General features: G+C 37.1%; 1 protein-coding gene across 1 annotated transcript; it reads left to right on the plus strand.

The window, feature by feature from the left end:
* Nucleotides 1–9,959: 9,959 nt before the first annotated feature.
* crhbp (corticotropin releasing hormone binding protein) lies at nt 9,960–13,561 on the plus strand. Its single transcript, XM_006804754.3, has 7 exons — nt 9,960–10,070; nt 10,157–10,250; nt 10,635–10,792; nt 11,235–11,445; nt 11,969–12,114; nt 12,682–12,799; nt 12,886–13,561. Exons 1-7 carry the CDS (start codon nt 9,981–9,983, stop codon nt 13,038–13,040), a joined length of 972 nt encoding a protein of 323 aa, XP_006804817.1. The 5' UTR covers nt 9,960–9,980; the 3' UTR covers nt 13,041–13,561.
* The last annotated feature ends 1,606 nt before the right edge of the window (nt 13,562–15,167 follow it).

Below are 15,167 nucleotides of genomic sequence, written 5' to 3' on the forward strand. Positions count from 1 at the left end.
GAGTTTTGATCTCCTCCATACCTGCTTCATGCCCTGGAGGACGGGGCTGTGGCTCCCCACACCTTCTAGCAGATCATTACATGAAGGAACCTTTTAAAAACAAGCGTGTTCATGCTCACAGGTGAACACACGGGTGCTCACACACACAAACTACACCCTATTTGGCTCCTACCTCAAAGCACACTGTGTGCTGTCGATATTACGTGCTGCACAATAATGTTTAATATTTAGTATTTACTGTTATATTCCCATATATCATAGTGATGTTGTTTATTGTATTACTTTCTTCTGCTTGTTTTCTTTTTTCTTTCTCAACAGGTGATCCAGGTGATTGATATATGTATTTTTTTTGTCTGCTTATTTAGTTGGTTTTTGTTTTTTTTGCCCTTTATCCCCGTCCCTCTTCTCTGCTGTTTTTCCCCCTCTTCCTTTCTCCCTTTTCTTTTCCTCATTCAAGTCTTTCCCGTATCTAGCAAGTGAAAAAAAAGAAAAAGAAAAAGAGAAATAAAAGCATATACAATAATGACACATTAGTGTCCTGAACATGTATTTCTCTGCATGAATACAATAATTTTCAAGACATATTTAAAAGAAAGAAAGAAAAAAGACAAGAAAAGCAGAATGTTTTGCATGTAATATATAGTATTGCTTCATGTTTGCTGCTTGTATACTGGCTGGGGGGTTTTATGTGTGGAGTTTGGAGACATGCATTAATTGGTGATTCTAAATTGGCTATGAATAAATGTCATCTCTGTTTTAGCTCTGTAATAGACGTGGGCCCTTTTGATGGTGTACATACCCTGCTGTTTGCTCTATGACAGCAGAGGATAGGCTCCAGCTCCTCGTAGCTCCTAAATCAAAGAGGAGGATCATAAGATGAATGGTTTTTTATGATAACTGCAGTGGAGATAGACAAAAAAATTGCAAGCAGAGAGGTTAAAGAAGAATTCTCCCTGAGAGGGAGTGGAATGGGGGCTCCATGTGACCATGTGGTCTTATCCATTGCTGCTCTTGTGCTGTGCCTGGAACCTGAAAAATCATTTGAAACTGAAAAATAACGGACGTCATTTTGTTATTCTTTAGGCTTTTATCTCCACACTATCCATATTAAGCTTGCTGAAATCTGATACAGTAAAGTAAAAGAAAAATCCAATAAGATCCTTAATAATCTACATATTTACAAGTTTTGCCGTCTTGTTCAGTTTTATCAGTGGACTCTTTAGTGCTATCACTAAACAAGCTGTAGGTCACATATAACTGGAAAGTGGGATGCAAGAAAGCGAGGGCTTAAAATTTTTAAATCACTGATTAAAACGTTATGAACAATATTTACAAATGAACACAAGAATATTTACTTTCAATTCTGGAGCATATTTGCTAAATGGTAAATGTGCTGGTTTTCTACTCTTGCTGTGAGGGTGCCTATCTAATGAAATGTATCTCATTTTGTGAGTCAGCAACACTGCGTGAGCTGTGTTTGAGCAGAAGCTGAAGTTAGAGCCAGCACATGGATTAAAATATGTCATTTGCAAAGATTGAAAATGCATGATTAACTTTGCAAATAACTTTCAGCTAACTGTTAAACTTCTGTCTTTTGATTTGCACTGAAAATTCACAGAAACATTAATGATCAGTAAAATATGTAAAAGCTGGTAGACAAGCTGAAAAAGGTGGATGTGAGTTGCAGGTCCATCATCCAGCCAGCAGAGGGCATGAGAAGTACAGTGGATGACTTCCCATTACTGCAATATATACTGACCATTGAGAAGTTTTTCTTTTTCTTTAATATTATTAAAAAATTGCAAAGGACTGTGTGGAAAACAACATATGCAGTAGTTATAATAAATATAAACACATGTAAAGGGCTATAAAAAAAAAAGGCTTGCATCAATTTTGTCTGCTTAAAAAATGAGGAAATACCTTTCTAGGAAGACACCTACAAGCTAAAGATGCTGAATATGCTCTCATCCTGTTTACCAGGAAGCTGGATTTTAGTCTCTTCTGCCTAACGTGCAAGAATGTGTAGCTTAAACTGTTATGACATAAGCAGGCCTTTGTTTCTCTAAATCTGAATTATGCATGGCTGAACTGAATCCTTCTTACACACACACACACACACACACACACACACACACACACACACACACACACACACACACACACACACACACAAAAGCCTACTTCATCCATCAAAGTGTACAAAACATAAGCCTTTGTGTATGTGTGTGTGTGTCTTTGTATGCATGTTTGTCCAAATATGCATGAGTCCATGGATACATACCTTTCGGTTCAATCATCACTTTTCTCTGTGGATGTCACTGTGTAGGACTGTTTCATAGAAAGCAAATGTATTTTAAGATTATTGCATTATTATTATAATATAACATTGCTGATGTAATAATACATATTCTAACAATTTCTCGCCCCAGAAATAAATCTGATATGTATGTTCAGTGGTGTAAGAAGTGTAATATTTCTCTGAAATGAAATGTAAGTGTATTAGTATCATGAAAAGTAAACAGGAGGAATACGATACAAACAAATTCGAGTTGTCAGTGGAGCAGGATACAAACGTGTTATTAATATCCCTCCAAAAGTTGTCATGTTTTCTTCACTGTTTATGTTTGTGTCCTCAAATGAGCCTTTAGTGTATTTTTTAGTAACAGGGTAATATCAACAGCTGTCCCAAGGATCCACAGTTCATTGTTTCTCTACACAGAAAGGCCATGACCAGATGGTGGATTTGAACCAAGGATCTTCTTGCTGTGAGGCAACAGTGTACCATCACACTGCCGAATATATATATATATATATATATATATATATATATATATATTTTTTTTTTTCAACAATCTACATCATACAGCTCAAAGACAAGCTATGTTATGCTTGAAATAATATCACAACAAAGTGTGTAATAGACACGCCGGTCCACTGTGTCCTTTTCACATGAAATGTACACTCATGCAGAAGTTGTACTAAACTGGAATAACAGCAGAGGGAGGTATTTTATTTTAAGCCAACATGAAAATAATCATGAGAAAGTGTTGCATGCCCGTCCATTTCATGTTTTGGAGAGGCAAAGCATGAAATGGACACGATAGACCGCTGTTGCCTTAATGCTCTGTGAACTGCAATGTAAAGAGCCTACAATATTAGCCCAACAGTCTCATTTGCCTCCATGAGTAAGCACTTGGTGAGAGTGGGAAGGAAAAACTCCCTTTTAACAGGAAGAAATCCCTCCAGTGGAAGTAGTAATGACTGAATGAGGGTGAGGGGAAAGAATCGTCAATAGTGATGCTGACTTGCATCCAATATACTCATCTGTGCATATTTGTTTGCTTACTACTGAATAGCAAACATTTGTTGCAAACTTGTATTCTGTGCATACTGAAACACATTTATATTATTTGTGAGCGTTATGTATAATTGTGTATTTGTTTACATGTATGGGCTTTAAAATAACAGTTCATGTAAGTTCCAGGAGCTGCTTTGTGGTTTATTTCTTTTATGGATATCACTTAGGATAATTAGCAAAAAGAAATCCATACAGTAAAGCCGAACTTTTTAAAATCTATTATTAAGTTCTCTATTAAGAGGGTCATTGTTCTCAGTATCTTCCACTGAAAATTCAGTTCAATTAGTGCTAACGAAGCGGACAACACCACAAAGTCACAAAAATATGGATAGAAATTGTAGCAAGATTATGCATTAGTGGCAAAGCTTTATCAGTAACATGAACAGGTACTGGTAGATGTGTCTCTGCATGCCCCGAAGGTGGTGATTGAAGAAGATGGCACTGTGGCTTAACAATAAGCTCAGAATGATATGATCAAACCTGGACCTGTTCAGCTATTTATATTGGTGTGAGCATCAAACTGTGGAATCAGGGGACTATCTGTAAGGTGTGACAATTTATGTTTTGATGAGAAATGCAATTTTCTTATTAATGAAAATATATTAGCGCCAGAAGAACTGCAAAAGTTTTATTAACTGACTTTCCAATACATTGTGAGGCCATTCATCAGTGTCAGAGAAGAGCAGATACAAGACAGTGTCAGAGTCACGTCACAGCGTATCAGTCACACTGTTTGGCTCCTGTGAGGCAACATGTTCAGAATTTGTATTGGCACATTGAGTGCTGTTATCTGTACTATGCATTTATCTGTTTTGGTACATTCATCTTCCCAAGAGAATGTGTTATAATGATTTGTCCTTTAGCTCTACCAGGTCATGGTTTCCACTGACCTGCACATTATCTACACACAGTGGATTAACACAGTTTTTGCACACAGGAACAGTTTTCAGATAATTAATCCTACTGACTTTCAAAATGCCCCGAATTTTCCACCACGCAAGGTTTGCAAATCTTAGTGAAACATATCACAATTTAACAAATAGACTGTGAGAAAATAGAAAAATTGACTTTGATGTCCTCCACAGCATGAATTGTGTTGATTTCACCAGTACTTTAGTTTTGAATAAGAAAACCCCATCAGCCTGAGTCCGCATTCAGTTTAGTGTGAATGAATAAATTCAATGATTTTCAATTATTTTTACACACACTACACACACACACACACTACACACACACACACACACACACACACACACACACACACACACACACACACACACACGTTGTGTAAAATGGAGATAAAAGTGAAAGAGTAGCTTTTGGCAGAAAAGAACATAGGGAATGTGTAAAGCAGGGCTTAGACCCTTAGGAATTGCAATTTGAACACAAGGTTATAGATCTAGGGGAGATTTTTTTCCCCCAACCTCAACGTATACAACTTATTTCTTTTACGACTTACAAAAACAGACATCTGTTACATTAGATATTCTTTCATGCCAAATGCTACCTGCGGCCTTTAGAATTACCCAGTATTTTTCTCATTTGTTTTTAACGCATGACTCAACATTGTTAACCTTCTCTCACTCTGCCTCATATCCTGAGAGCTTCTAAGCACTTCTTGTTAATGTTTGCATTTGTCGTTGTACGTTTTCAGTGCTTTGTTGTCTGTCAAGGATATTATTGAAAAACCACTGAGCTGGTGTCGTGAAACTTGGAAGAAAAATGGGGACCAAGCAAAAACAGAACCCAGTACATTTTGGTTTGGATCGTTAAAGCTGCCATAGCTCATTTGCTTTGTTGAGGTTGAGGTTTGTGAGGTTTCCAAAAGCCCTTCTAATTATTATTGTTAATAATTTGCCATTTCATTGTGTACACAGCATTCCTCTGTTCTGTGTCAATGTTTTTGGACAGAGTGATGGATGGATAGATGGATGGATGGATAGATGGATGGATGGATGGACGGATGGAACCGATACTAAGTCCATCTTTTATGTAAATTCGATGGACATCATCTACGCTTAGTGACCCCTGCTACTCAGCAAAAAGTCTTACTGCCAAATGAAAAGCTACAGAATCCCTCAGATGGCCAGAATCTTCTCAGATTAATTAGCTCATCAAAAGACCTTTTCCACACATGGCTTAAAAGTGACAGAAGATATATTGCTAGAATGCTAGAACGATAACAATTTGTGTGCAAAGTGTATTTGAAAATATATGTTCCCTGCTAATTATGTGCATGTAAAATTTCTACCATAGAAACGGCCACAGTATATTTACAATAATGAAAAACACTTTGCCTTTGTTAGCAGTTAGGTCCCAGCTACCAGGTGAGATGCATATAGCATTTGACATTTATTACTATTTACAATAATAAACAAAGGATAAAAGCTTGTTTATTACACTCCATTTAAAAAAGTGGTGTGTGCCTGTTCAATATGCATAGCAAGAAAAAGATTTCATTTGTTTGCATTTTAGCCTCTATGTTTTTACTTAAGCGTAATACAGCCGACTAGCAACAGCTTGACCACAGCTCTGCCTCACAAGAGAGTAAAGACACAGTAAACTCAGCTCCTTTACTGTTTGAAAGGCACTTCGATTAAACTTTTATTTTGTCAGCATGATGATGAGTTTTTATAAACTGATGTTTATCATCTCTGTCAGGAGAAATTAAAATCTCACCGAATAAAACTTAACTTGCATATCTCTATGATGCTCTTTTAAAAAAGCAAGGTTTCTGGTTTCTTCATTAAGTTTGGATGGTAGTCTTTAGCTTTAATGACATTTGCCATATAACTAATTCCTTTACATAACATTTAACTAATAGTCCATTGACAATCTGTAGTTTGAGCCAACATAGTTGTTTTGTATGGATAACTTTAAAAGCCAAACCATGCTGCTTACAGACTACTTCAAATCACTGAGAAGAATTTAGAAAAAAACAAAACAAACCCAAATGCACAAAACATCTTCTTGAATCTCTTGCAGTAGGAATATCGTATACAGTTACCCATCACAGGTAAGCCTGTTCAACTTCAAAGCAACATTAACATAAATATCTAATCAACCAATCCCAAGACAGCGATCCAATCCTCTTGGGCATCATCAAGACAAGTTCAAACTGAATGAGGAAGAAAGATGATTCGAGTGACTTTGAAAGTGGCATTGTTGTTGGTATCAAGCAGGCTGGTCTGAGTATTTCAGAAAACAAAGTATTCCCTCTCATTATTATTAAAATAATATTGTTTATATCAATATATTACTATATTTGCTTTTTAAATAATAACCTTGAATAGTGGGGGGACAGTTATGCAATTACTTTTACAAATGCTATATTGCAAAAACATACATAAAAATTCGATTTGCCTTAAGGGTGTGTGAAAATACGGTAATACGTTTTTCAGTTTCTTTAAACATAGTCTTATCTTGGAGAAACAAACATGTTGTTTTGAGTGTGGATTACACCGGCATTAGAATGGATTGACCTTTTCAACAGCCAGAGGCACCTGCAGACCTCAGGGACTGAGCCCAGACAGGTGGGATACAAGTATTCTGTGTCCTTGACTCTTAATGAGAATGCAACTTGAAACTTTTCTCTGCAGTATTGCACTTTACACAAATAATGTGTGAATATGCCTTTTCAGACGCGGAAAATAAGCAAACATTCTTTACAAATGTAATTTGTTTTTCTGTTAAAGCATATTAATTATATGGTATGAGTTTCTCTTGGATGAAAAATTTTAGGATGACATTTTAAGACACTGGGTGGTGTTTGTGTTTGCCTCGAGTTTTCTCACCCTAAAAAACAAGTCAGACTACAGTGCTGAAAGCCCCCAGGGTTTGTTATGACTATATAACACGAGGCAGGCATAGTGAATGAACTCTGGGTGAGAAGTGAATGGTGTGGAAAACATTGAAGGTTGTTACATGAATCAGTGTTTTTTTGGTATAAACTTCCCATTAAACAACTGTGCTGTGAGACAGAAACAGAGACAATCGTCCTCTGTCTCAGCCTGTGTTAATCTAGTTTCTGTTGTGTTTGACATCCTCTACATTATTATTTGAGTTAAGTGTAAGCTACACTGTTAGTTTAACTATATATTTGTGCTTAATCTACTAATAAGTACAGACAGTTTTTGCATACATTGAAACAGTCCAGAGTAAGAATGATCTGATTTTTGCATTCATTTTCTTCAGTCCTTATCCAACTTATCCAAAGCTGACACTAAGAAAGCGACAGGGTACATCCTGGACAGGCCACAAGTCTGTTGCAGGACTAGCACCATGCCTCAACAGCACTATCTGTATTCATAAAGGAATGCAGATGGTTAGCAACAACACTCAGGTAGGTTGTGGTGTCTCAACATTGCTCAGTTGGTATTAAGGGGTCCAGAATATGCAAAAAGAAATCCCTTACACAATTGTACCACTGCCAGCAGCGTGATACAAAGCATGTCACAGTAAAAACCTAGACTCGTCAGACCAGCTAATCCAATCTTTTTTTGTGCATTCAGAGATGCTCTTGTGCATATTCTGATTGCAACAAGTGGCTATTTTAGTTATGCTATGATTATACTCCATTGCAGAAGCAGACATGGAAACCTGAGAGTTGAGTAATCATTCCTATTATGCTTCTTAGATGTCCACCGCCTGGATGCATGTGTAGTTGATGTATTTTAATGTAAATTCTGCGCAGACAAGTCTGAATGGTCACAAAAAACAAGCAAGTACATGGATGCCCACATTGAAGGTTCTACAATATCTTTTACCTTGACAAGGCCAAGGCCATGGTTGACTACAACTGGTAGTTTCTCTTTGCCAGGGAAAAAAGGATTTGTTTTAGAGTGCTTATTGCTTTAAACAGTACCAAGAACAATGAATTTCAGTGAAGGCCTAAGAAGAATTGTAGATTTATACAAACTGGGAAGGTCTCCTGGAGTCATTTCTAACCAACTGCAGATTCCAAGATCATCAGTTTAAGAACCGCAAGTTCAAGTTATTTGCATTTATAATGGTGTCGACCAAGAAAGAAGGCCCTGCTCCAGGACTGACACTTTCAAACCTATGAACACTGTACAAATGTCAAGCATGGTGTTGGTAGTATTATGCCACCATGGAGTTGATTTGCTGCTTCATGGTACAGTTACATTACCAGTTAAATGACCAATTTAAATGACTTCCATCCATCCATATTCTAATGCTTGTCCGGGTGTTTTGATAGCATAATCATTTCTTGTTTGCTCCCAAATAAAATTTCAATTAGAGTTTATTGACATAAGTCTTAGAAATTGTAAAAGGAAAAAAGAATATTCAGTGTGTCACATTATTTTCATAAAAGATAACTGCCATCATTAATATTTTGTCCCACGAAGAAACAGTGCTTTAATTTGTCACTTACAGATGTTTGTGTATGAACTTCTGATTCATCAATGAAAGTATCCATAAAGCTGAAAGGGGAAATAGGTCATGTTCAGTTAAGCTCAAGTAATGAATGTGTATTTTGATTAACAACACCATATAAGAAGTCATTGCTTTTAAAATTGTAATATTTCCTATAATGAATGGGCAATGCCTAACATTTCCAAACATGCATCTAAAGTCATTTAAAAATGGTAAAAATTAAAATGTGTAATAATGTGCAAAAGTCTTCAGCTTTTTTCTCTTTTTTTTTGCATTTTGCTCCAAGGAGCTAAACGTTTTTTTTTATTTTTGTACAGGGAGAAAAAGTTTGAGGAATGTCATGTCTCTCTATTACGGTAGAGAGATGCATTTCAGCCTGTTGTGTTGGGGATCTTTCCAAAACTGATGGAATTATTAATGCAGTAAAGTACAGACAGATTCCAGTCCACCATACAATACCATTTGCAAAGCATATGAGTCATATAAGTCATGGACCATGGATTGGCCACTGAAGAACCCAGACCGTAGCAATATTGAGAACTGAAGAAAAGGTAACCAACATTCAGACAAGAGCTTTGAATGTCCTCTGAGAATCCTGGAGAACTTTTTTGAGCTAATTCTGAAGACTATTTAAAGAAACTGCAAGAAAGCATGAAGGGTGGTCATAACAACGATGCACAACTATGTTTTTGTCTTATATAGTTCATGTTCGCGTGTGTTTTCACATTTCTCAATAGATCATTGCACCTGTGTTCAATAATCCTATACAATATTCTAAAAGGTGTGGCTCAATACTTTTGCACAGTACTGAAAGGATTTAATATCCTGTTTGTTACACAGTGTAAAAGGCCCTTGTGCATGCATCACTCGTTTCACTTTTTATTTAGAACAAAGAGAAGAGGGCAAACATGTTCAATGTGAGTTGTTTAATGATCGGTATGAGTCTGGGAGGGCTGCAGCAGCTACCTGAGTCGCTTTGAGGGAAGATGAGTGGGAAGGGAAGATCAGCTTTTCCCTTTCTGTCTTTGTCTTTTCATCCATTCGTCCCTTGCTCTCGTCACAGCTACGCAATTGGCTGCTTAAGGAGTGGATTGTATGGGAGGGGAGGGCGTCCACGGTGGGCGAACATGTCACTTGGTTCTTACAGTATTTTCTCCTATAAAAAGCAGCGCTTGTCGCGGAGGAGCTCAGACTTTCTCCGCTCAGGTGAGCCTCGCAGACAGAGATGCGCGTTATGGAGCGCACTTTCCGGGAGCAGCTCTTCTTTCTGGTGTTGTGCCTGTCCGTCCTCAAGGGAGACTCCAGGTATATTGAGGTAAGTGTCCGGACAGATACAGAAACTTCTTAGAAGATTCAAAGGTACAAACATGACGCGCCAAACTTCTCTCCCACTCTCTGTAGAACAACGAAATCACAAAAGATGAATTATATTCATTTTTCAACTCGGAACTCAAGAGAGAAATGCCCGAAGAGTTGATGTATCGCCGACCTTTACGTAAGTCACGTGACACCTATCTATAAAATTTTAAATAAACATATAATTGATGGTTTATGCTGTTTTTTTTTTTTTTTAAATTTTTGCAACTTATGCGTTTGAAGAACAGATAAAAGGGGAAGTAGCGTTTGTGTATACTTTTGGTAAATTAGACTTGTTTTCTGTCTCTTAATTTTGGTTTTAACAAAATTGCTCTGGATAAACACCAATAGGCTAAAAGAGCTGAAATGTAGAGGATGAATGAAAACGCAGCAGAAAAAGATATTTATATTAAAAAAGGATAATAAATATAATAAATTGTAATTAGAGTAGATCAATGTGTCTTCGTTTATTTATATTTTTTCATATTTGGTTGGCAAAGTTCTTTCCTGGAATGCCTTTCAGGTTGTCTGGACATGGTTGCAGTGGAGGGCCAGTTCACCTTCACAGCAGAGCGCCCTCAGCTCAGCTGTGCCGCTTTCTTCATGGCAGAGCCCAATGAAGTGATCAGTGTGGATTATGACAGCGTTGACATTGACTGCATGGGAGGAGACTTCATCACTGTAAGCTAACAGCGCTTCTCGTGAAACACCTTTCCCCTCCTCTTATATTGAGCAAAATATCACAAGATGGGTAGATACATCTGGTCACGTTGAGCTTGAAAGGCTTAAAACTTTATTTTATTGCATAATTTTTTGTATAATTACAGGTAATGACATAGACTTTTTGTGATAAAGCTTTTGCTCTGTGTTTCCATGTCACCAAATACTGGGGTCTGTTATCTTGGTTCCTAATTAGACAAAATGCTCTTTAAACATAAAGTAATTGGGCACAAACCTGCTTCCTTTAGGTGAGCTACCTGAAAATCACTTCCCCATTGATTGCATACTGGTTAAGTTTCAGCCTAAAGAGTTTAATATTCTTTCTCATCATTAGTAAAACCATCAAGAAATAATTTGTGATTAAATGTAAAATTCTACTTAAAGCTTCTGTCTTTTAATCAAGGTGTTCGACGGCTGGGTGATGAAAGGGGAAAAGTTTCCCAGCACCCACGATCACCCACTGGCTTTGTTCGAGCGCTATGTGGATTACTGCGACTCTGGATCGCTGAGGAAAAGCGTGCGCTCTTCTCAGAATGTGGCCATGGTCTTCTTCCGCATTCACAGTGCCGGCAGCAGCTTCACCCTGACAGTCAGGAAACACACCAACCCCTTTCGTATGTAGACGATCATTTTCAGAACTAAACTCTAAAATTCCCTGCATGCACGTAAACGTAACCATTTGAGCTTTCAGCCCATTTACACTGCAATTAATGTGTAATTCAGTGGTGATACTGGCAGAATGGCATGGTGCTTTAGTCATCACTTGCACCATTAGTGGACAGTTTTCCACCACTGTGTTCCTGGATGAGGACCAAGGACAGGCTGCAAATGCTCTCCCACAGTAACATGAAAGGAAAGGGCAACTTAGATGATGAACCTGCTTAAAGTGTTTTTGAGATTGACCTCAGTGAAGGCATTAAAGTTTTCTTCATTTTCTTTGAAACTACCTGATCTTTACTAATTAGATATAATAATAATAGTGAAATAGTGCTTTGAAAAATGCTTGTGTAACAGACCACAAGCATATAATTATTTTTGACCTTTTAGGATAGGAATGTGTACATTCCTATGCTTCTATCTGAACATCCATCAAAGTGATCATATTTGCAACATCCACCCTTGTCTATTGTTTTGCAGCCTGCAATGTCATGTCACAGTCACCAGAGGGCAGTTACACAATGGCGATCCCACAGCAGCACAGAAACTGCAGCTTCTCCATCATATATCCAGTAGAGATCAGCATCTCAGAGTTCAGCCTGGGCCACTACAACCACCTCCCCAAGGTAAAGAAAGTCACTAAACACCCTTGAATATTGCCTCAGTGCTTTTAATTCATCTTCACACTGTTTGCTACTATTCAAATACAGTGTTACAGGGTTTCTCAGTTTATATAGCAACTGAAACCTTAAGTAAAAAGTGATTTTTGCATTGAGAATATTAGTTATTTTTAAGTGACCAGACCCCTAAAATCATAGCAAATTCAGATCTCATACTAAGGTATAAGGTATATAAGGCATAAGATTCAAATCAGTTATAGAGGGATTTAAATGAGAGTCACAACAACGTGTAGCTCCAAGAGATGAAATGGCACCGGACTGTGCTTTCTCTCAGCTCTAAACAGAATAACATCAGCGTAAAAAAAAGGTAAAAAGCTTTTAAAGTGTGCTTGGTAGGACATTTTTTTTTACAAACTTAAAATAATTCATCTTAGGATATTTTTATTAAAAAACACATATTCTCATAGTATATGTTGTCCTTAAAAATTCACTATATGTACCTTTATTTTGCACAATAAGTATTTAGTATTTGTTAGTTAGTATTTGTATCACACTCTATGTTGATTTCCATAGAGATCCATGCCCGGATGTGCAGAATCAGGGGACTTTGTACAGCTGCTGGGGGGAAATGGCATTGATACATCAAAGCTGCTTCCCATTACTGACCTCTGCATCGCTTTCACTGGACCAAGTAAGTGCACACCATCTCTCTGCCTCCCCTTCTCTTTAAATAAAACACCAGTCAAGACTTAAGATTTCCTTTTGCTCTACCTGCAGCTCACATGAAGATTGGCTGTGATAACACTGTGGTGAGGATGGTGTCCAGCGGGAAGTTTGTCAACCGCGTGTCTTTCAGCTACAGGCTATTAGACAGCCAAGAGCTACAGACGATCAAACTCAACAACGTGGAAGATTTCTGTTTCAATAACTGATCCTAACAGGATCTTATGTGACAAATGTAGCATTTGACTGCAAATGTTTTTAAAACTGCTTTAAGTGAAAGTAACAGTCAGTCCCTCTGATTAGATAAAATGTCTGAGGACATTGAAATAAAAGTGTACGAAAAATAAAAGATAAGTGTCATAGGACTATTATGATATTACACACTCCACTTTACATTTTTTAAAATAGATTTTTCTTTTAAATTTCATTCATCTTATTGTAAATAAATTTAATTAAGTGTCATTTTGTGTTTGGTGGAACCACACTTGTTTTTATATGCTGTGAGCGCTCTGTGTGCATTTATCAGAATTAGACTTATGTTGTTGTTTTGGGAGTTTGTCATCAACATTCTTGATAAGGAATGGTGCTAAAATGAATGTCACCTTCTGTTTGTGTGAGTACTGGTGATGTGCTGAATCATGGACATGGAGGGTGAACATAAAGTGAGGGAGTATGCCATCGCCATTTGAGGAGATTTGATTAAAAAAAAGACCAAAAACGTTTTTTGTAATAAAATGATATTGCATGACAAAGCACTCAACCGGGGTTTTCTTATTATAAAAAAAAGAAAGAAAAAAATGGACTCTCTCTTAATTCATTCATAAAAAAGCAGTCAGATTTCAGGTTTTAAGATATTACCTTTATTTGACCTTTTGACCTCTACTTTGACCTTGGATTTGATCTCCTACTACCAGGAAATTTTTTAAGCATATTAAAATATCCCACAGATAATATAAGCTGTGGGTCGGATATCTATCTATCTATCTATCTATCTATCAATATATAGATATATAGATATATATGTAATAGTAATAATAATGGATTGCATTTATATAGCGCTTTTTGGGACCCCTCAAAGCGCTTTACAATACCACTATTCATTCACTCTCACATTCATACACTGGTAAAGGCAAGCTACAGTTGTAGCCACAGCTGCCCTAGGGCAGGCTGCCATATTGCGCCATATTGGCCCCTCTGGCCATCACCAGTAGGCGGTAGGTGAAGTGTCTTGCCCAAGGACACAACGGCCGAGACTGTCCGAGCCAGAGCTCAAACCGGCAACCTTCCGATTACAAGACGAACTCCCAACTCTTGAGCCACGATTGCCCCTTATATATATCTGACCCACGTTAAACTAATGGACTGAACATACCCACAACCACAACCACTAGCTCTTTATATAGCCTCTGCAGAAATTAGCCACATATTTAACTTATCTTAACTGCACTACTGTATAATTCTGTATAAACAATCATTCTGTACAATATCATAATTATAATTCTACAACTGTTTACAACTGTTTATAACTTGCATATTTCTGTATAGTTTCATATTTATATCCTGTTCATAGCCTGTACATAGCTTGTACACCCACTACAGCCTGTACATACTTATAGTTATAGCATATTCATAACATACTTTCATACCGTGTACATTGTAACATACCCATAATAGACACATTTTTGTACCTTCATACCTATAACAGACCCCTTTCTGTAATATACATACATATCTATATTATTGCTAATATATATTTTGTAATATATCTATATCATGGCTAAAGCACTTCTGGATGGATGCAAACTGCATTTTGTTGTCTTGTACTTGTAACATGTGCAATGACAATAAAGTTGAATTCTATTCTATCCCATTCTAGTTTATATCGACTGGTTATTTTGCTAAATGCTTCCTAAATCTTTTTTTTTTTAAACTCGTGTTCACCCTCTAGCATGCTTAAATAATCCAGTTTTTGGCTCCATGCTAACATTTGGTGCTTTTAATCTATATACGCAACATAGAAATATTCATGGCAAATGTAGATTGCCAAAAAACTAAAACAGAGATAGGGTCAGCAAATCTTAATAAAATGTGTCTGTCATCTCTGGCACAACTACAGTTATGAATGAGTTATTTGCAAAGATATAAGAAGAAACATGTAATTACGTGTTACCTGTTTTTAATACAGGATATTTAGGGCGTATCAGGTGAAGTCAGACATTGTGGGCTCCTGTCTTAGCAAACCCATGTCTGCAAAACCATCATGTGTTCAGTGGAGTACGTGTTTCTTCATCATTACCTCATATGTGGAATGATGTCACTGCCTTTGATGACTGTCC

Source organism: Neolamprologus brichardi, chromosome 7 (assembly GCF_056152115.1).
Source record: "Neolamprologus brichardi isolate AB-2024 chromosome 7, ASM5615211v1, whole genome shotgun sequence".
Taxonomy (NCBI): Eukaryota; Metazoa; Chordata; class Actinopteri; order Cichliformes; family Cichlidae; genus Neolamprologus; species Neolamprologus brichardi.

Coding starts and splice junctions, on each gene's coding strand:
- crhbp (XM_006804754.3), top strand. CDS start 9,981: ATGCGCGTTATGGAGCGCACTTTCCGGGAGCAGCTCTTCTTTCTGGTG. Junction 10,251..10,634: donor GATGTATCGCCGACCTTTAC/GTAAGTCACGTG, acceptor AATGCCTTTCAG/GTTGTCTGGACATGGTTGCA. Junction 12,115..12,681: donor ACTACAACCACCTCCCCAAG/GTAAAGAAAGTC, acceptor TGATTTCCATAG/AGATCCATGCCCGGATGTGC.